Below are 22,667 nucleotides of genomic sequence, written 5' to 3' on the forward strand. Positions count from 1 at the left end.
ACATCTCAATGTGTGAATTAAAGCACTGAAATGTGTTTTAAACAAATCCTTCAGTTGGAAAGAGGAGATGATATGGGAGACACCAAACAGGTTGAGTGCTTCAGATAGGTTTCAGTTTTAGAGCAAAATGACCGCATTAGCAGTTAAAAAATGAATATGTGGTGACAAACAGATTCAATGCTCTTCAAAAGCAAACAGCTCCTGTGAGGGTTTGGCAAACTGCTGTTCTACATCAAGATAACTAAGGCAAAGTTCTGATGTTTGGCTGTGAAATTTTTGCCCTGAATTTGGAAACGTGGCAGAACAAAATACTATCCTGATGCTTTTTATTTACCTGTTCTTGTTTCATTTACAGGAATTCCCAGATTCTCTGAAAGAACAGACCTACCTGAAAGAATGGCACGTGTACAATACATTGATACAGACCATTCCAGCCTACATCGCATTATTTCAAGATCTGAGAGTACTGGACTTGTCAAAAAATCAAATCAACCATCTCCCAGTGGAAATTGGTAAGTTGGTTCAAGATATTCTGCTATTTATACTTATTCAATTTAACTATATTGCAGCAAAATTAACATCCGTGGATATTCTTATTCATTTAAAGATAATTGTCTTCTCACTTGTTTCCAGTGAACAGTCCCCTCTAAACTGTTAGAGCTCTCCGGCTGTAAATATATTTACCCAACTGTATGCAATACCATGTGTGTAGTGCTGTATAGCCAACATACAGTTTGTGCATTTTTGTAGACAATCTCAAAGAATCTATAGATGTTGCCTAAGAATAACCTGTACTCTTTGTGAACCTGACTGCTTCTCTTGAATGCAACCGGATCTACAGCACATGGGCTGTTCGTGCATCTGGTGTCAGGCCTATAATCATGGCCCCAACTGGCATACCTATTAAGAGATAAATCCAGCTGCCCCTGGCCCCTCTAATCTTTGAGGACTGGCTAGAATGGAAGGGGATTCATCTCTTTACCGAATTAATTCATCACCTTAAATGCAACATTAAATTGGCATCATAGACAGGATTGCCATGGGTAAACTACTACAGAAACGTAATTGTGCACCATCCCAGGCAGAGATGGAAAGAGCCCAGAAATTTTGGAAAGATGAGGATAAAGTAGTAGAACAAATAATATAGCATGAGTTGACAAAAAGTAAAAATAGGAAATGGTAAAGGAGTTATTTGTGCAGTCCTGGGGGCTTGTTTATCATGTGCTCAACAGGAAATCAAAAGGCCACCCCCTACAGACAGATTACAAATGCAGAATATCAAGCTATGGAATCAGAAAATCAGGCACTTAAAAGCATCACTGGCTTTTAAAAGGGAGACATGGGGAAAAATGATAAAATGAATAGATGAACTTTTAAGTAAAACAGAACATTTAGAAAGACCATTGGCTACAGCTGAGAAACGAGAGGAACAGCTGAAGGAAAGGTTTGATAAATTAATTGATCGAACATATTCAGTCCAACATATTCGTAAAGTAGTACATTGAGACAATACTGAAACATGGGACTGAGGCAACTGGTATGATGACAGTGACTTAGGAAAAGACACTGACTTTATTTCAGAGCCCATAAATGTTCAGCCAGTAATTAAGACTGAGTTAGATAATGATGGAGACGGGGAAGTCCAAACTACAGAATCACAGAATCATCAAGGTTGGAAAAGACCTTGAAGATTATCCAGTCCAACCATTAACTTCACACTGACAGTTCCCAACTACACCATATCCCTCAGCCCTATGTTGACCCTAGTCTTAAAAACCTCCAGCCATGGGGACTCCACCACCTCCCTGGGCAGCCCATTCCAGCACCCAACAACCCATTCTGTAAAGAAACGCTTCCTAATGTCCAGTCTAAACCTTCCCTGGCACAACTTGAGGACATCACCTCTTGTACTATCACTTGTTACTTTGTTAAACCACACATACCATACCTTAGTCCCCCACTGAATTAGCTAAATTACAAGAAAAATATTTTAGACACCCAGATGAAAGGGAAACAGAGTATGTATGGCAAGTTTCCCTCACGAGCAGAGATCGGGTCTTGTTAAGTGAGAAAGAGGCACAAGATTATTGGCGACCTGGAGTTGTCCTAACTACCACTCCAGGTGACTGCAATTACTCAATAACTATTCAAGCTGCTTATTGGGCTGGAGGCATAGACTCACAGGAGAGAGGATATCCTCTCATGATTACAACTTCAGGATTTTCAGATCTAGCACCCTCTGTGCAAAAGGCTGCATGCATACAAGCAATGTATGAGAGGAATGTATTATGTCAATCCCCAGTGCTGGCTCCTACCAATCTGGCCAGATTGACCCCTCTCATTCGTGGCCTTCCAGATAGTCTGAGAAGACACGCATCAAACGTCCAAGATCATATTCATGCGCACCACGCTATGAATGCTGCTGCAGCAGCAGCCCAGCCACTTAGAGAGGCAAATTCACATACCTATCTGGAGTGAATTCATTCAGGAATTGGTGAATTACAGGTGCCACATGGAGTGGATCGGACTGACAGCTGGAAAACCACCTGAAATTCCCCAGTGAGTCCATCAAGTTCAGGCTGACACACATAGACCAGAATCTAAAAAGTTATTTGATCCAGATCAAAATACCTTATGGCGACAAGCTCTAACCTTAGGAGCATCATGTCACCTTTTGAATGGTATGACTACAGCTGAACTCCAAGTTTTGGTCCAATTATTACAACAAAAACCAGAACAAAATAAACCTATTCATCTGGCTGGACACAAGTCCACATCTGCTGGGTCTGTACCTTCAGCCCAGCAGCAGGACTTGATTAATTTAAAAGATCCCCCAACAAAAACCTTGCATTCCCAGGAAGGACAGTGAGACACTCTATCTGGCAGGCTTTAGTTTTACAGTGGCTCTTGAACAAATGTCGTGACACAACTATCAGTACCCTGACTGGCCCAAAGAAAATTTGTATAGATTTTCTTATTGGCACAGGCACACAAGCGTCAGTAATTAATGAAGAAATCACAGAATATTTAGATGTGAAACCTGGCCATTGCAAAGTAGCCTTTACAGTAATTGATGGCATCATAAAGAGATGTTCAACTGCAAAAATTACTGTGGCTTCCCAGGGAAAAAAGGTTGACCCAACTTGAAGTTCTGGTAGGAGCTGCCAGCAGTAACATATTAGGATTCAATTTATTGTATGGCAGAGTGTGGAAACTCCCTAATGGATCAGTATGGAGTTTCTCTGGGCAAGGTGAACTTAAAAGTATCAATTTGTTAGAAACAGCTATAGCTTTGCCCTCATCAAAATTTACTAATGTTAAACAATACCCCCTGCCATCAGCTATACACTGCAGTATTGACTGCAGGATGGTTGCAGACCTAGAAAAAAGAGATATTATTACTCACATGTGTGGCCAGTGAGAAAATCAAATGGACAGTGGCGAGCCACAGCTGATTACAGATGACTGGATGCTAACACTGACCCACTGACAACACGTGTGCCAAATATAGCAGAATTAGAGACCCAGATACAGGGAGCATCTCATTCCTGGATGGCAACCCTAGATATTAAGGATATATGTTTTTTAATGATCCCACTTCAGGAACAAGTTAAGGATCAGTTTGAATTTACTTGGAAAGGAATACAGTGAACTTTTTAACAGGTTACCTCAAGGATACAAACACTGTCCCACCATTGCCCACAATGCCTTGGCGAAAATTTTAGCAGACATTTCTCATCTGCTAAGTGTTACAGTGTATGAATACATTGATTACATACTAATACGAGAGGAAAGACCCGGAGAAGTTAGGCATGCCATGGAAAATATACAAGAAAAATTGACAGATTTAGGACTGCAAATTCCACCATATAAATGTCAAGGGTCAGCACAATAGGTTAAGTTCCTAGGAGTCTGGTGGATTCAAGGAGCTGCCTCTGTTCCCCCAGACACCCTAGAACAAATAGCACGTAGACAGAATCCAGATAGTAGAAGGAATTACAACAAGTTTTAGGGACTTCAAGTTACTGGTGCAAACACAACCCTGGATTTTCTATTATGGCCCGTCCTTTGTACAACCTACTCAAAAAGGACAGATCATGGGAGTGAACTGGACAACATGAGATTACATTAAATTTACTGATTAAAGAATTAAGACTTTTCCAGTAATTAGGCCCTGTACACCCAGTTGATTCAATTCATGTAGAACGGGGATTGAGTGAACATTGCAACACCCATTGCAATCTATGGCAATGAGGACTAGGAGGGCCAGAAGGACCAGAGAGACCATTGGAATTTAGCTCTCGCTCCTTCAGTGATGCTGAAACCAGGTATTCAGATCTTAAGAAGGGTTTGTTATCACTAGTACAAGCCCTGAGTCGAGTGGAACAGGTAAGAAGGGAACAAAGTGTAAATATCCAGGGACCTTTCCATCTTCTAGATATAATCCGAAAGGCCGCAGCGCCACCCGCTGGCATTGCTCAGAAGCCAACAGTTTGTAAATGGTATGCTTAATTTTGAAAGCATTAATGAAATCATACCTACTCCAGAAAGTAACATCAAATTATCTAAACTCTGAAAAGATATAGATAGTAATCTGCTATTCCAAAGCTCACCAAGCAGGCCATCTCCCATTAGGGAGGCACCTCCATTAAGAGAGGACAACAACCTTAAAAGGGTATCGTTCACCGATGCATCATCCTACAAAGAGAACAATGAGTGGAATTATAAGGCAGTGCCACTGAACGTGGCTACAGAAGACAGGCTAAGTGAGACAGGCAAAAGGAGCGCACAAGTAGGAGAATTCAAGGCAGTCGTACTAGCAGCACAACATGGTGCTGACCATATCTATACTGATTCATACACAGTCTTTAAAGGAGCAACAGAGTGGATAGGTCACTGGACAGTTAACAGTTGGCAAGTGAACAGAGTCCCAGTTTGGCAAACTGACAGCTGGAAACAATTGTTAGAAATAGAACAGCAAACATTACATATCGGATAGGTGAATGGACATGATCAATCAACATCAATAGCTGCTTGATTTAATCAACAAGTTGATAGCCTTACCTAATTGTGACAAGTGGATATTGTGAATGATGATCATGAATGGGATACTTGCTTGAGGCTACACATAAAACAAGGCCACACTGGACTAGCCAATTTATTCTGGGAAGGTATAGCCCGAGGATAGCCCTTTTCTCTGAAATTATGTGAACAAATAGTAACTACCTGTTCACGCTGTTGTTTACAGTTCAGCAAATATCATCTGGGTAAAACACCTCCCTTACACATCTGGGAGGGAAAAACACTGTGGCACACCTGGCAAATAGATTACATAGGCCCTCTATGACCCTCAGATGGAAAAAATATATCATGGTAGGAGTAGATGTCATATCAGGAATTACCACAGCCACAGCTGTTACTGCTGCCAATGGAGAAAACACAGTCCATAGTCTGAGAGAATGGTTTAGTATCTTACCCCTTCCAGAGAAGATTCAAAGTGATAATGAAACTCACTTTCCTGCTGCAACAGTATAAGAATGAGCAAAAGAATAAGGTATCCGCAGGTATTTCATACTCTATATTATCCTCTGGTCAATGGTATTGTTGAGCAAACAAATGTCCTGGTCAAGAGATTTGATAAAACCCATGAGACCAAGATATGGCAAGTAGCAAAAGACACCCGTGAGCTCCGAGAGTCAATGAATAACAGCTTGCTTTCAAAAGTGTTTAGTTGGTTTGCATTTGGTATTACCATTTTTATCCAAAATTTGATAAAATGTGTGTTAATGTTCACTGTGATTATAATTGTCATAGGTATAGCAATAACTTGTATAAAATCAACTATGATGAAAACTGTGAGCATAAGAATGATTCAATGAACAAACTATATCCATTTAGAGGAGGATAAACCAATCGTCATCCCTGGTCCCAAAGGCCTTAATTAGAGACCACATTCAAGTGTGTGGGTGTGACTGTAGTCATGGGGTGGAAGGGTTGGAAGTGTGAGAAAAATAAAACAGCAAAAAATCTCCAAAACACACATTTCCTTAACACATGGCCCAGAACAAACACAGAATGGGATGGAGATCCAGTGAATTGTGTTGCCGTGGCACCAAGGAGGAATGCAAAGTGAGGTAGAGGCCGTACAGGCCCGTTCTTCCACTTTTCTCAAGGAACATTTTGACATGACTATGCAGATTTATCTACTGCTCTTCTCCTCCACCCTCCATGGTGTCCCTTCACAATAGATATGGGGCCCTGGAACTTTTGAATGAAGAAGAGAAGGAGGGAGAAAATGAGGCAAACAAGGAGGAAGACCAAGGTCCACCAAGGCCAGGTCATCCTGGACCAGGTATTAAAACCAGATCTTAAAAGAACCCCTGAAGAGTCACTGTAGTGGGTGACTCCATTCTGAGGGGTGTCAAAGTCCCAATATGCAGACTGGACCCACGTCATAGGGAAGTCTGTGCAGCCCTGGGGCACGGGTCAAGGACCTCATGGCAAAACTTCCCAATCTAGTGAGACTCAAGAACTACTACCCTCTCTTGGTTTTTCAGGTAGGTAGGGATAATATTACCAGGAGAAGTCCTAAAGCAAAGAAGAGAGATTTCAGGGACTTGGAAAAACTGATTAAAGGGTCAGGGACACAAACTGTTCTTGTCCATCCCTTTAGGTGGGGGGATGAATGAAGAATACTATAGAACTCAGTAGATGAACTTGTGGCTCCAAGACTGGTGTTACTGTCAGGGCTTCACTTATTTTCAATCATGGGTTGGTATACAGGGCACCAGACCTTTTGGCATCAGATGGGATGCACCTGTCCTACAGGAGGAAAAGGGTCTTGGGGCAGGAGTCATCTGGGCTCACTGATGGAGCTTTAAACTAGATCTGAAGCGGGCAAAACATCATCCCATCTGAAGTGCATGTATACCACTGCACACAGCATGGGTAACAAACAGGAGGAGCTTGAAGCCATGATGAAACAGGAAAATGATGATGTAGTGGCTGTAACAGAAACATGATGGGATGTCTCCCATGACTGAAGTGCGACAGTCGACGGCTACAAGCTCTGCAGGAGGGATAGACAAGGAAGGAGAGGGGGTGGTGTGGTGCTGTATGTTAGGGGCTGTTATGATTGCTTTGAGCACAAGTGTAGTGAAGACAGTGTGGAGTGTCTTTGTGTTAGAATCAGGGGGAAGGCCACAGGGCAGATGTTGGAGTAGGAGGCTACTGTAGGCCACCCAACCAGGACAGAGAGGTGGATGAAATATTCTATAGGCATTTAGGAGAAATGTCATGATTGCTTGCCCTCATTCTTATGGGAGACTTTAACTTCCCAGACATCTGCTGGAAATACAACACAGCAGAGAGGGACCAGTCCCGGAGATTCCTGGAATGTGTGGGAGACAACTTCCTGATGCAGCTGGTGAGTGAACCGACCAGAGAAGGTGCCCTGCTGGATCTCCTCTTTGTGAACAGAGAAGGACTGGTGAATGATGTGGCAGTTGGAGGACTAAGGCACAACGATCACAAAACAATAGAGTTCTCTATGTTTAGAGAGGGGGCAGCAGAACTGACATCCTGGATTTCCAAAGGGATGAATTTGATTTGTTTAGGCAGCTGCTTGACAGGATCTCTTGGGAGATGGTCCTGAAGGGTATAGGGGCCCAGGAAGGCTGGGCGCTCTTTAAGAAGGAAATCTTCATGGCTCAGGAGCAGGCAGTCCCCAGGTCCTGTAAGAGAAGCCATTGGCAGAGAAGACCACCCTGGCTGAACAGGGAGCTTTGGCTGGAACTCAGGGAAAAAAGGAGAGTTTACAGCTTTTGGAAGAAGGGGCTAGCAACTCACAATGGTTACAGAGATGCTGTGAGGCTATGCAGGGCAGATATCATGAGGTCTAAAGCCCAGCTGGAAATTAATCTGGCTTCAGCAATCAAGAACAACAAGAAATGTTTCTATAAGAATGTGAGCAGCAAAAGAAAGACCAGAGAGTCTGAATCCCCTGCTAGACCTAGGAAGAAACATGGCAACAATTGATGAGGAGAAGGCTGAGGTGCTTATCGCCTTCTTTGCCTCAGTCTTTAATAACAAGACTAGTTGTACTGAGGGAATCCAGCCTCCTCAGCCAGAAGACAGAGACTGGGAGAACGACCCCCCCACAGTCCAGGAGGAGACAGTCAGTGCATCACACAGACTGCATCACACAGACACACACAAGTCTGTGGGACCGGATAGAATACATCCAAGAGTGCTGAAGGAGCTGGCTGGGGTGCTCGCCAAGCTGCTTTCAATCATTTACCAGCAGTCCTGGTTGACCGGGGAGGTCCCGACTGATTGGAAATTGGCCAATGTGATGCCCATCTACAAGAAGGGTCATAAGGATGATCCAGGAAATTACAGGCCTGTCAGCTTGATTTTGGTGCCCGGGAAGCTGATGGAGCAGCTCATCCTGAGTAACATCACACAACACATGTGGGACAACCAGGGGACCAGGCCCAGTCAGCATGGGTTTATGAAAGGCAGGTCCTGCCTGACAAACCTGATCTCCTTCTATGACAGAGCGACCTGCTTATTGGATGAGGGAAAGGCTGTGGATATTGTTTACCTTGACTTCAGTAAGACCTTTGACACCATTTCCCACAGCATTCTCCTGACAAAACTGGCTGCTTGAGGCTTGGATGGGCACACACGTTGCTGGGTAAAAAACTGGCTGGATGGGTGTGCCCAAAGAGTTGTGGTGAAAGGAGTTAAATCCCGTTGGTGCCCAGTCACGAGTGGTGTCCCCCAGGGCTCGGTGTTGGGGCCACTTCTGTTTAACATCTTTATTGATGATCTAGACAAGGGGATCGAGTGCACCCTCAGTCAGTTTGCAGATGACCCCAAGTTGGGTGGGAGTGTTGATCTGCTCGAGGGTAGGGAGGCTCTGCAGAGAGACCTGGACAGGCTGGAGCCATGGGCTGAGGCCAACTGGAGGAGTTTCCATAAGGCTAAATGCCGGGGGCTGCCCTTGGGCCACAACAACCCCCAGCAGCACTACAGGCTTGGGGAGGAGTGGCTGGAGAGCTGCCAGTCAGAGAGGGACCTGGGGGTGCTGATTGACAGCCGGCTGAACAGGAGCCAGCAGTGTGCCCAGGGGGCCAAGAAGGCCAATGGCATCCTGGCTTGTGTCAGCAATAGCGTGGCCAGCAGGGACAGGGAAGGGATCTGACCCCCGTACTCAGCACTGGGGAGGCTGCCCCTCGATTCCTGTGTTCAGTTTTGGGCCCCTCACTCCAAAAAGGACATTGAATGACTCGAGCGTGTCCAGAGAAGGGCAACGAAGCTGGTGCAGGGTCTGGAGCACAGGTCTGATGGGGAGCAGCTGAGGGAACTGGGGGTGTTTAGTCTGGAGAAGAGGAGGCTGAGGGGAGACCTCATCGCCCTCTACAGCTCCCTGAAAGAAGATTGCAGAGAGCTGGGGATGAGTCTCTTTAAGCAAGTAACAAGCAATAATACAAAAGGGAATGGCCTCAAGTTGTGTCAGGGATAGTTTAGGCTGGATATGAGGAAGCATTTCTTTCCAGAAGGGGTTTTTAGGCATTGGATTGGGCTGCCCAGGGAGGTGTTGGGAGTCCCCATCCCTGGAGGTGTTTAAGAGTCGGGTCAACATAGCGCTGAGGGATATGGTGTAGTTGGGAACTGTCAATGTTGTGTTGATGGCTGGACTAGATAATCTTCAAGGTCTTTTCCAACCTAGACAATTCCATGATTCTGTGATTCTCCCAAGGACTGCTTTGCAGTACTCTGCAGACCTTATCTCTCAGTCTTCCTCTTTTCCCAAAAAAACCAGCGCACACTCTGCACCAAGGAATGTGCTGTGTCATTACTCAAGAAGCAATGGCTTGACCACAGTCACACCCACTCACACATACATGCTATGATAAACACAACCCCGAGTTTGTATCTAACTTGGAGGGACAATAATCCAACACCAAATCAGAGGGAGAGATGATTGGGTTTGTGCTCCTCATCTGCCCCCACCAAGAAGGGATGCCTTTTGGTAAGATTTGGGCCCTTGGCTTCACCAAGTGAGTACCCAGGAATTAAGTGTGTGTGATTGCAGCTCTGTGTGTGTGTGTGTGTGTGTGTGTGTGTGTGTAGTGCTATATAGCTAACATACAGTTTGTGCATTTTTCAAAGGCATTCTCAAAGAATCTGTAGATGTTGCCTAAGAATAAACCATACTCTTTGTGAACCTGACTGCTTCTCTTGAATGCAACCGGACCTACAGCATACGGGCTGTTTGTGTATCTCGTGTCACGCCTATAGTCACAGCCCTAATTGGCATAGCTATTAAGAGATAAATCCAGCTGTTCCACATTTTTCTTTCCCACATCCAGCCACCCCTGGCACTTCTAATCTCTGAGGACTGGCTAGAATACAAGGGGATTCATCTCATACCAGTTTAATTCATTACCTTAAATGCAACAGGCTCAAACTGCCCATCTCAAAATATTAGCCTAAAAGTGAATAATAACTAGTAAGAATCAAGGATCCACAAGGAATTATGAACTTGCATAGACAGAATAAAATTCCTCAGAATTTATATAGTGTAAGAATCAAGCCCCACTCTCAGAGCTAGTACTCTATGTATTTGTCTAACCTAATATTCTTTGTATGATCTTCATCTTTCCTCAGATATTTTTAAATTATTACTTTACAAGTATAAGGAACAGTGGATCTCCACTTAATGAAAAATACCTTATAATTTCAATTACATTTGAGAGGTGGGAAAAAAAGTAACACAGAGATCCTGAAGGAAGGATTTCTATTAGGAATTCAAAATGTGTGATCTGCTTTGATTTTCTTCCTTACGAATGTTCTCAGAAGGAGATCCGAGATGATTTTCAAAAGAGCATTATCCAGGTGATTTTCAAAATAATTGTCCAAACTATCCCAGTATATGGTGGAGTATTTTACAAAACCCATTTTTAACCTCATACTCAACAGTGCAGAATCACTAGGCCAGATTCACTGTTATGCTGTATAGATATGGAGCATGAGCTAATAGCATATTTGTAATGTGTGTACATTTTTACCATCTAGACAGCCTAGGCATTGATTAGTGCCCAGCCAAGCCGCCATTCTATTTGAGTGCAACATTGCAAATAACATGATTTGCTGATTTGTGGACTAAGCTCATTTGCTGCTGAAGTTTCCAGCAAGAGTCCTTACATTGAGACCTATTGGAAGGATGTGGTAAAGCCACTTGCTTTGATCTTGTCAAATCCCTGAGGTGGGGATTACCCTTCTGTGAGGTTTTACTTCACAGCATCCAGAAAGAGAACCAGTACAGCCCAGAAGCAAGCCCAGTTCTCAAAATTAAATCTGTAAGTCGTACCAGCAACATACTCAGATTTAGCTACCAACTGTCTAAAAGATCTATCACTGCTTCATTGATGAGAGGAAAGGGGAAACATAATAGAAATCTTATCAGCTAAAAGCAAGTGAGATAGAGGATTCAGCAGCTAGTTCCCAAATGGACACTTCACAGGGCTGTGCTGTTAGCTGCTGCCAACATTAAAAGTCCAGCCAACAGCAAACCAAGCCGGTTACGTGACTCTAAAACTGCACAAGCAATCCCAGCTCTGACTTCTCCTAGTGTCTGAGTGCTTGATCATCCAAACTTTGAACTTATAAATGTGTTTCTGTGCAAAACACATTACAAAAACTAAACCACAATTGATACTACAGCTGCCAGCTACTTAACACAAGCTTCTCTGAGAAAACTCTCCCATGTCCACGGATGTTTTCACATGCAAATTAACAGACTGTGCAGCTTTGGTTGTATAGTCTGCAAATTCATTTTGTCTAAGTGCGCTTTTTTTGAGAGGGTAATAGGGGAAAAGGGTGTCATGTTTCAATCTGTCTTTGGTTTAGAAGCAGCAGTTGAGACTAAAAAAAAAAAAAAAATTATGATTTGTATAAGCAATATAATTTTTACAGAATTTCTGCAATAATGTGAAATATATTTCAGAACTTTGTCAAGTGGACTGTTAGAGACTGGTAATGTTCTTCAGTTTTGAAAGAACACTGGCCTTCTCTAAATAAAGCAGCTTTGATTTTATCGTTATCTGCAGACACATGAACTATGTCACAGTATCTTGTTGAAACAGGAAGACCACTTTAATCAGACTAGAGCCGGACAGTGAGGCACAGTGGTTTTGTGATATGATCACAGTGAGCATATGATATGGAGACAGAATTCAAGTATATGTTGGTTAGAAGTGTACTACTCAAGGTGGCATAATGTACATAACAGTACACTAATATCTCTTAAATATGATCTTTCAGCATGTCAAATTGAAATTAAATGCTCTGGAAAACAGAACAAATTATGTATGTTTGATTTTGCCTCCTAATGTAAAAGCATTGTTTATGGTGACAAAGCAAAATATTAATGGTTTGGCAGAAGAGAATAAACAACAGAAAAGTTCAGTTATATAGCTCTCTGCTCCTTGATGCACTAAAAATATTTGCAGTTGCTACTATATCAGTGCTTAAGGAGATGTAATATCTTTTTTCCCTCCTAACATACCTTCAAAGTTTACAACACAGGAAAGTGTGCAGTATAAGACTACACAGCTTTAACAACATTTTCAATATACAAGGTTCTTGAAAGATGAGACCTGATAGTTGTCCAGCAACCAATCCTAACCACATGAATGATTGGCATCAGTTAAAGAAGTACTCTCCTTACTAGAACTGAATGGGAACCAGGGTTTTCTATTTTCCAGGAATTTCATCTATTTTATGTTTATTCAGAAAATAACTAAAGCCAGGAAAAAAAAAAAAAATAAAGCGAAAAAAAGAAAACACCTTCCTATTCAAGATCAAATCTGGGACAGAGTTACTTTTCAAGTCAATACAAATAATTTAGTAAAATTTAACCCTTTTATTAATTGACTTTTTAGCTTGTATATTTTGTAATGAAAATCAAAAAAATATATTTCAAAATTAAAAACTACACAAAATTCAAAATTCTAATTTCACTTTCTCATTAATGAAGTAGGGTATATTCAAAATATATTTCAGTCAAACCTTTAACTCTAGAAAAATTCAGAGTAACTCTAATCCACCTTTTGCTGAACTTCAAAACAGCATTAATTCAGAGTTTGCCTCCAAACTGCTATTTCACTTTAAACACAACTGCAAGTAAAAAGTGTCTTTTTTATCAAGACCATTGTGAATTAATGCTAACATTAGTTTTGATTTGAACAGATCTTGAGAAAAATGTTATCACACCATTAGAGCAAGAAGCCAGATCTCTGAGTAGTAGAAAACATCAACAAGCCAACAAAGATGAATATTATTTTCATCTCTTTCCACCCATTGGTGAATTTCAGAGACAGATACCTTATTGCTATATGATTGCTTATAACTTTTTGAGAGTGCTAAATTATATGTATCAGTAACAAATTTAAAATAAGCATATTTGAAAACTAAACCACTAGTTCAGGATAAGATTGGAAATTCTTCTGTCACTTCTAACACTGTAAGAACATCAATTTCATACACATTGGGAAAAAAAAAAAAAAAGGTTTTGGGGATTAAAAGTTACAACACTAAGCTACTCAAACACTTTAGCAATAGAAACATATTTTCCATTATATTTACCATCCACTGCTCCCCAGACAGCTGAAAAATAAACTTGTTTCTTTCTTTATTTGCTTCATCTGACAAAACATGCCTCTTCTGGAGCTGAGGAACCTTTCCATAAGTGTCCAAAATCTTCTTGTCAGTGTCTACAAAGCCATTCTTGAGATATTTTGATTGAGGAATGCCTTTCTTCCGGCACTCTAGTATGAAGTTCCATTCCTGTTTTATCCTGAAATAGTGCCAAAAAGGGCTTATGTGAATCAACTGAAACAATACAGCAAATAGGTCTTAAAGCTTCATCTTTGTTTGCACAATTACTTAACAAAATATAATTATGCATCTAATGTACTGACCATTTAAAAAAAAAAAAAAAAAAAAAAAAAAAAAAAAAAAAAAAGTCATTCTTGGATCCATGCTTAGCTTTTTTGTACTTACATATAGATTTCAGAAGAACAGGATTTCACTTACTGACTATAAAACAGTAATACCCAGGGAATAACAGAAAAGTGGAGACTGAGTGCACTATCACAGAAAACAGCATGAATGATCTCTTTTATTTCAATAGGGCAGGAAATACATTCTTCTGAACATGTCATATCTATAAACAAAAACAAGGACCTGGTGCTATATGCAAAATTTTTCAATTGGAAAACCATCATTTTAGAAAGTAAGAAGTTAGAAATATTCGCTTTTCCCTGCCCTTTCTTGTTCAAGTATAATGAACTATTTTTCATTTCTTACACATCTTCCAATATCATCTTAGAAGGTGAAGGTAAAGGTCAAAGTTATCACATGCCAACTAATTTCAGATTCAATTTCAATGTAACTTTAGGCTCACCTCCAGGGCAAACTTTTACCCATATAACTTCAGGTACAAACTCAATTTGATATAATTAAACATTGCCAAAAGCACGTGCCTTAATTTAAGAGAGATTTATTTCAGCTTAGTCAATTAATGAACAGGTTGATTAACTGAAGCAAACCTTCGTTATACCAAAATAAGACTCTGCAGAGCCCCTTGCATCATAAAACTAATCTCACGCTTTTGAATGTTAGATTCTTGCTGTATGTGAGATTCATTTATGTGGTCTCCATCCTCTGGCAGAAGTTTTAAGCTAAAGTCTTGAAGAAAACTGGTAGAAGAAGAAAAGCACAATATTCAGAATAATGTGACCCCAAGAGGAAGTAAAAAATGGCATGTTCCAGAAAGAGAATCGCATACAAGTTTGTAAAGTTCACGTACAAAGTAACAAAACCTGTACATGTATTCCTAGCTAAGCACCGGATTTTTCTGTAAAATGCTAAGTTATTAAAAAAATAGCACATGAAGCAGAATGTCTGATTCTGAGACACGTACAAGAAATCAAATACAAGTTTAGGTACAAGAAACATCTTCCAAACTTGGAGAAAATAAATACATTTTGGACACTCATAGCAAGGTATGAGATAGAAACTGCAGGGCTGAGTATATTTATGGGAATATGATAGTTTAGATTAAAAGTCATATTTGACTCAGTGCTATCAAAATAAATCTTTAGGAATCAAAACTGCATACATAACGGGAAAGGTATTACTGTTAGACAGCTGTAAACTGCCCAACACAAATTGTGGCACTTACTAAAACCTTAGGGAATGTTAGAGAGACTTGAAGGCAGAGAGCACAGCAACAGCAGAAGGTTTCACCTATCAGCGTGCACACAGCACCTTGACATACTGCAGACAACATACACTTTCTAAAACTATGTATGACTGTTTATCAGAGCAGATAGCCTGAAAGACCACAAGAGGACCTGATTTAGTTTCAAGAAACAGCACATTATACATGGGTCATCAGAGAACTACAGGAAACCCCTTCTGTAATGTCCAGAGTGTATTCCCATCTTTATAGAGAGAAAATAAGGAAAAATATCTTCTACAAGTATTTCAGAAGATGAGCTACATATAATGGTGAAGTTGGTTAAAGTGCAGCTTACTGGATGAAGTGCTAACAGACTGCATGAAGACAGAACAATCTCAGAGGGAGTACATTCTAATGAAACCACTGTAAGGATCTCTTTCTCCCCTCACTTCCAAACATTAAAAAAAAAAAAAAAAAAAAAAAAAAAAAGCATTTATGCTCAAATGAAGAAATCAGAATGCAGTTTGTTAAATTAAATGTAACAAGACAGAAAAGCAAGTGAAGTAACAGTGCAGGTATACAAATGAACAGGAAAAGGATTTCTAGAATACCAGCAGAAAGTGTCTCAGAAATACAGTGAGAGCAATAACATCAAGGTGTGAAAGGAGAAGTGAAGGAATAGTTAAAGAAGTTATTGAGAGCTTCAGAAAAGTTATTCATCCTTGGCTTCAGTTTTCACTAGAGAGATAAGTATGCTCTTTATCAGCAGGCATCTGGAGGACTTTCTGATATTTAAAGTGTCGATACAGGAGGCTTGAGAATTAAAAAATATAAACTTGAAGTAAATCTCCTGGTTTCTCTAACTGTGGACCACTTTACACCACAGCAAGCTGTGATATGTAAATGAGTTAGGAAGAGAAAGGCTGGACAGACAAAAGACATATCCAGCAACACATTCAGCTCAGGGAGCCCCTAGAGGGGTACTTGGAGCTGCTAACACAGCCAAGAAAGAGTCCACCGTAAACTGACAACATCTCAAAATCTTTTCTGAAGCTTCTTGATAAACAAAGACAAGAAAATAGGTTAGAGCAGACACACTTCCCTAGCCTATTTTGTGATCGTTCAGTATGCTGCATCTGATACTTCTGGTTACAAAAGGAGAGACATCGGAGTACCTGATTGTGCTAGGCAGCCCTACCAAAGGGTCTTCCCTCCAGCTGCAGTCTGGAAACGCTCAAATGACAGAATTTTCCATATCAGCAGACATGAAAGTTGAAACACCTCTTTCAGATGCTTTGAAACATGAGCCAGTTCAGTTTTTAGTGTTGATCTTGCTCATTTAATCTATAATTTGAACCCCAGAGACCACCAGCACAACAGAGGACAGACAATGTAATAGCAAGAGATTGCTAGGAAAAGCTAGAAAATATCGCTTTCATGTATTATAAGAAACATAAACAGACCCAAGCCACCTATTAATCTTTTTTCCAAAACTCATCTACCAGTAAGCATATCTAATTAGCTATAAAAGGTCTGTATTACTGTGTGAAGTGGGTGGGTGGGGAAAAGTGAATTGAATCCCCAAGGAAGAGAACAACAAAGGGATCTGAAGCATTAAAAGGCATGAACTGAAAAGGGCAAAAACCTGGTATACTTTTTCTAAAATCTTCTAAATAATTCTAGCTTTACTTACCACTACTGTACTACTGTTTCTCACATCCTCCTCCAGTCCTCCACATACATCTTTTCTGGCCCTCTGTGAAGCTTAACTCAGCATTACTGCCCACTCTTTTCCATGGAATTCCTTCATTTTCTACCAAAGCTGTAGGTATTTGATCTTAGTGCATAATTCAATGCACTGAAAAAGCTTGCCCCCAAGATATTTCTTTTTTTATTCATTGCTCTTCACTCATGCACAAAAAAAAATGACTGACTTGTTTCTCACTGTATAAATTCCACGAAGGTTAGAAACCTTCGTTAGAGAGAAGGAAGAGGTCAAAATGTCTAAATCCCTATAAAAAGTAAGGCACTGAGCTGCTGTACTACACCTCAGTGTTGGGTCTTTCGGGTAGACCCCAGGAACACAAAAGCAGAGGGCTCAGATCTAAAATTTTATTCTCTCACAAGGAACACAGAAAATAGCAAGAAAGCAGCTACATTAAAGACGAAAGAATAAACTGTCGTCTGACACTTTACTTTTAACATGTACGAAACACAAATCTCAGAAGGTCATGACACATTGTCAGCCAAATAAAATAAAATGCACATAACAAAAACCACTGTTAACACAATCAGTGAAATATTGACCTCAGAAGAAAGACAGGCATGAAAAATAAAACCTGGTTAGAAATTCAACATGGATATCACACACTGATGTGGAAATCATGTGTCAATTTTCTTCTTTGCTCATACTTTAAATGATGGCAACAGGGTCTGTTAAGCTTTAAAAGAATGTCTGCTTATGGTCACTAGGCTGAGTACTATGTACAAGCACATTTTGAACAGATGGAAAGTGAATTAATAATGGAGCAACAAACACGCGTAATATTGTACAGTACATGTCAGAATGAAAACATGATATATCCCAAGGGCAGAGGGTCTAACAATTTACAATCCCCTCTTATACACCCAGCATACACCCTAACCAAATTAATCAGTATGAGCCTTCTGGGCCTGGAGGTATGACTTACATCAAGCCAGTATGTATCATTAAGCAAAGATTAGAAAGCTGTAATTTGCAGGTTACAGTTGAGATCAGACCAAAGGGATCTATTCATCTACATGGTTGTTTACTCAGCTCTGCCATTGACAAAAAAAATCAAATGATGGTACTCCTTAAAAGATCTTTATGAAAATAAAGACCATTTTAAGTCTTCCTTTATGATAATCTTCAAATAAAATAGAATTACCACATACGACATTTGTCTTATCTGGAGGTTATTGCATGAATTTTCAGGGAAACAGGAGAGACAGAAAAAAAAAAAAAAAAAAAAAAAAAAAAACCTCACACAAATAAAATCAGCCTTTACATACACTAATATACTTTTAGAGAAACTAAATTTCTGGTCTTGGCACTTTAAATGCTCATGATATTCCATTCACATATGTCATTTTCACATATGACGAAGAAATGAATTGGTTACAAAATCACAACCCTCCTGAAGTTTATGTCTTTTTATTACTATTCAGTAATAAATTATTCTGATCTTCCTCTAGAGCTTGATCAAACTGTTGCAGTCAGATTAAATAAATAACTAATATTTTCCATATGCAAAATGTGGGTGTTAGTCAAGTCAGCCTAATTTATGTGGGAGTATGAACACAACAAAATAATTTTTCTGGATATAGGACCCTAGTGAGATCTAAGGTTCCAACTAAACTAACTACTCCAGTATTTCCACTTCAAGCATGCAAATAATCCAACTAATTTTTAAAAAGACTGATTATATGCTGCTTATGTTTGTCAAAAAAAATATGTTTCAAACCTTTATATCTGTAATCACAAAAGCACACCTGTCACTAAAGCAGACTGTAAAAGGTATAGAGGAAAGGTTAATTCTGACAAGCTATTTCCCAATAAATTCCTGTTTCTCAGTAAGCTTTCAAGGCAGTACACTGTAGATATGAAACAGGATCAGCAGAGAAATGGAATATTCCAACTATTTGCATTTTGGTTAGTGCTGAACTTGTCTTCAGGTAATCATTACTCAAACATTACTTCAGTATATCTGCAGCAAAGAGATTTAACAACATAGTATTTTTAATTATAAATATTGCCTTTCAAGGATATGGGAGCTCCTTGTGTGGCATTTTAGACTGTCCAACAAAATCACAAATCTAATCAACCTGATGCAAAGAATTACTGTAGAATAAGTGATTGGACCCTTCAAAGGAGTGACTAGCTTGGAAAAGAAGTTGTTTGCATTAGTAAGGATTTCAGAGCCATCCCAGTAAAAGAGGAGTAGCTGGGTTACTTTAAACGGTTCTTCCTTCTGCACTTACCACCTGCTCAATGTCTGATCTGAAGGTCTTGAGGAAAAGCTGTAATTCTTAGGTAAAGAAAGGAAGTTTCATTAGATGGCACTGTTTCCTCTAAATCAGGATGGAAGAAATAGCCAGGACACTAAATGGTGTCACCAGTTTAGTACTCCTGGGTGATGTTTAAATCAGAACCACTAGCCACACAGGATCATTAAATAATCCTATGAAATTTTTATAAGAGCAGTACAGTTGAACTGGAGCTCAGCCCAGACTAATATTCCTGATGGATGAGTAACGTTTGCTTCAAATTCTATTGGACTGATTTCATTTCAGTCTCACTGCCAAGTTCTCCCATGGGTTATAGAGGATTGTATCTGAATAGCAGCCTTTATCTTTCAACCCATTTGTGTGCATTATATTCGATGCAAGGCCTGTATGCACAAGTGCCTAAGAACAAAGGCAAATAACTTAAGTGGTTATTAGTGCTGCAGATCTACTCCCAACTTGTTGCCCATAATTTGTGTTTGAGGCTAAAGACTCCCAGCTTGAGTTTTAGTCTTCCTTAGAAAAATTTCTGAATTGTATATTGAGTGGGAGAATAAATATCACAAATAACATCTTAGTTGAGGGACATATGGAGTTATAACACAGAAGTTTGGCAGAGAAATGGAGACAAATTTATTTTATTAAACAAACACATAACCTCTCAGGGAAAAAAGTCACTGTCTACCTGTAGAGAGGAAGTTTTCTTTTGACTTTTAACATTCAGGAACTTCATAGCTCAAAAATGTGACACATGCATATTTAGCTAACCAGACATTGAGAGGAAATTTTTGAGAAGAGACACACTGGAAGAGGTAGCTGAACAAACTGTTATCTTTGCTGCATGTTTGGTTGGTGGACAGGGGAGACTGTGCCATTTCACAGCAAAGATTTAGATAGCTAATCTGTGTAAACAGTTCTGGTATTTCCTTGCTTGAATGCTTAATGTGTCAGCCTTCAATTTTTAACTTACCTGCTTTTCACACAGAAGACAAACATGTTGCAATCTTAAAAAAAAAAAAAAAAATCTAACTGTAAACTTTCACTCTCATTCCCTTTCCAAAAAAATTACTAGTAGAAAGGAAAATTAATAAGAAAAAACATCATACCACATCAAGTTAGTCTGACAGCATTCAGGATGTGAGGGTACAATATAAGATTGTTCACCACTAGCAGAATTTAGAAGATGAAATCTAGAACTATGCTATAAACAGAAACTTATTCCCATAATACGGACTTTCAAAAACACTTAGATAACCACGGAACAGTGCACATTTTTTGTAACAGTTCATGCTTTATATCCTATGGGAGATTTAGAATAGGCTTGTCTGATGGGATTAAGGACATGAAGTAAAATTAAAATACTCTTGCACAACACTGTACTGTTTCTTTTTCTTTTGTACTCAGTTTCTGGTTTATATACGTGCCCCCCACAAGTAGGGGTTCCTTAAATTGCCATACTTCCACAGTCCCACAAAACCAATGGGGAAACAGAGGACTGAATTAATTCCACCCAAAGTGACCTGATAACAGCATCTCAGAGGGCCAGATATCAGCTTCTCATAATGTTCTCAAGTAGACTGTTCTCCAGAATCATCTTTCACTGACCAGCTGCTTAAACATCTGTTCCAGACATGTAAATTCCCCAAATGTCTACAATACCTCATCATTAATGCAAACACAGTACAAACTTTGCATTTATTTGTGATGTTTTCCTCTTTAGAAAATCTTCAGTCAAAATAGAGAAATATCTTACGTGTAACTGCTTGCTGATTCTTCATGAACTATAGTACCTTGCCCCAAGGCAAGCAGAGTTCCCAAGAGGTTAATTGGAAATCTTTCCTCAAATAATACCTACTACATTTCATTACATATTCTCAGGTCATTTTACATAGCAATATGGATGATAAGGAACTGCACAACCTGAAGGGCACTATTGAATTGCAACCTTTTTGAGAAAAAAATGGATTTTTAAAAAAAAAAAAAAAAAAAAAAAAAAAAAAAAAAAAAAAAGCAAAGCAGCCTTAACAGGCCAGATTCCAAACTCATCTCTTACATGAGTATATTTGCAGAGAAACAGTATTTATTTCAGCCATACTTGGGAATTCAGTCTTGTTGCTGGCAAAAATAAATATCTATCTTAAATGCTACAATGCAGTCCTTGATTTCGGAAAATGCCTTCTTTGAATGTCTTTTTGGAATTATCATTTTCGCTCACAATCCTTTTCAAAATACTTTCTTACTGTACCTTGACAGTAAGTACTAACATTGATTTCAGTGGACCTACCTGACAGTGATAAAATGTTAATATCTGAGTAGAATAGCAGAATTTGGACAGGTCGCACACAGAACTCCTTAAAATAATGAAATGTATCTCTACAGGGAAATATTATTTCTACTAAACATTTAATTATAATTACAATTTTATCTATGCTTTTGAGCTAACAACAAACAAAATCTTGTCCTACATTTGGCCTAATCTTTGGAAGCACTGAAAGTTATCTAGGAAATAACTTGTGATCTGATCTTTAGGACCTAAAGGGTCGGTGGTCACTGCACACCTCATAAACAAAGAGGATTTTTCTTTTAACTCAATTATGCATTTTATTAATGGTAGTTTGATGAGTATTCTACCAGTTTTATCCATTCTATGAGGCCTGCAACATAAGAATGAACGTGACCTTTGCCATTCATTTCAGTGGGTGAAAATAGTGATCACTCACATTCAGGAAATAAAGTCTGATGTATTTCCTCCTTTTTTTGCCAGGACCTCTAAAAGAAGCAGGACTGATTGGAAAGATATTTCATGAAGATGTGCAACAAGAAAAAGTACTGTATGAAAACTGCAAGTGAAAGGAAGAAAACAAAAATCCTTTGCTGAGAGTGCACTTTGAACATTTTACTTCTGTGCACCAAATCCCAGATTCCCCATCCAGGAAAATAACAGAATGACTTCGGACCTCATTAGTGGAAAAGAGCAGAACTGGCTGTCAAGCTCCAATCTTTCAGCTGGAGGGGTGGCTACAGACAAATAACCCCAGGCAGAAACGGCAGGGAGAACGTATTGTTTTTATGGAAAACACAAGTCACAGTAAGAAATGCGTTTTAATGTATGCTGCTGACAAAAACACAGGAGCTGAAATTAGCTACCTCAGAGCACATAAAGTTACCATCTTTTCCTCTTCCATACAGAAGTTCCCCAAGCCTGGTGCTTTTGGTTTGCTTTTATACTAGTGAAGTCAGAAGTTATCTTTTGCACCACAGAAAAACAAAAATCAAATAAAACATGTCAGCGGGGTGCTGACATTCAGGTCCACATTTGGACTGATATTTCGTCAGTTCAGAAGATGACTGAATGCACCATATGAAACTACAGATGTGGATTCCC

At 39.6% G+C, this 22,667-nt stretch overlaps 1 protein-coding gene across 1 annotated transcript in view; it reads right to left on the reverse strand.

Moving 5' to 3' along the window:
• The window catches only part of LRRC2 (leucine rich repeat containing 2), an 81,113-nt gene that overhangs the window by 44,430 nt on the left and 14,016 nt on the right, over positions 1 to 22,667 (reverse strand). Inside the window, exon 3 of the mRNA XM_026866324.1 lies at positions 13,657 to 13,867. Within this exon, the coding sequence (XP_026722125.1) occupies positions 13,657 to 13,867 (211 nt within the window). The remainder of the gene's footprint in view (positions 1 to 13,656; positions 13,868 to 22,667) is intronic.

Source organism: Athene cunicularia (assembly GCF_003259725.1).
Source record: "Athene cunicularia isolate RWA chromosome Z unlocalized genomic scaffold, athCun1 chrZ_part2, whole genome shotgun sequence".
Classification (NCBI taxonomy): domain Eukaryota; kingdom Metazoa; phylum Chordata; class Aves; order Strigiformes; family Strigidae; genus Athene; species Athene cunicularia.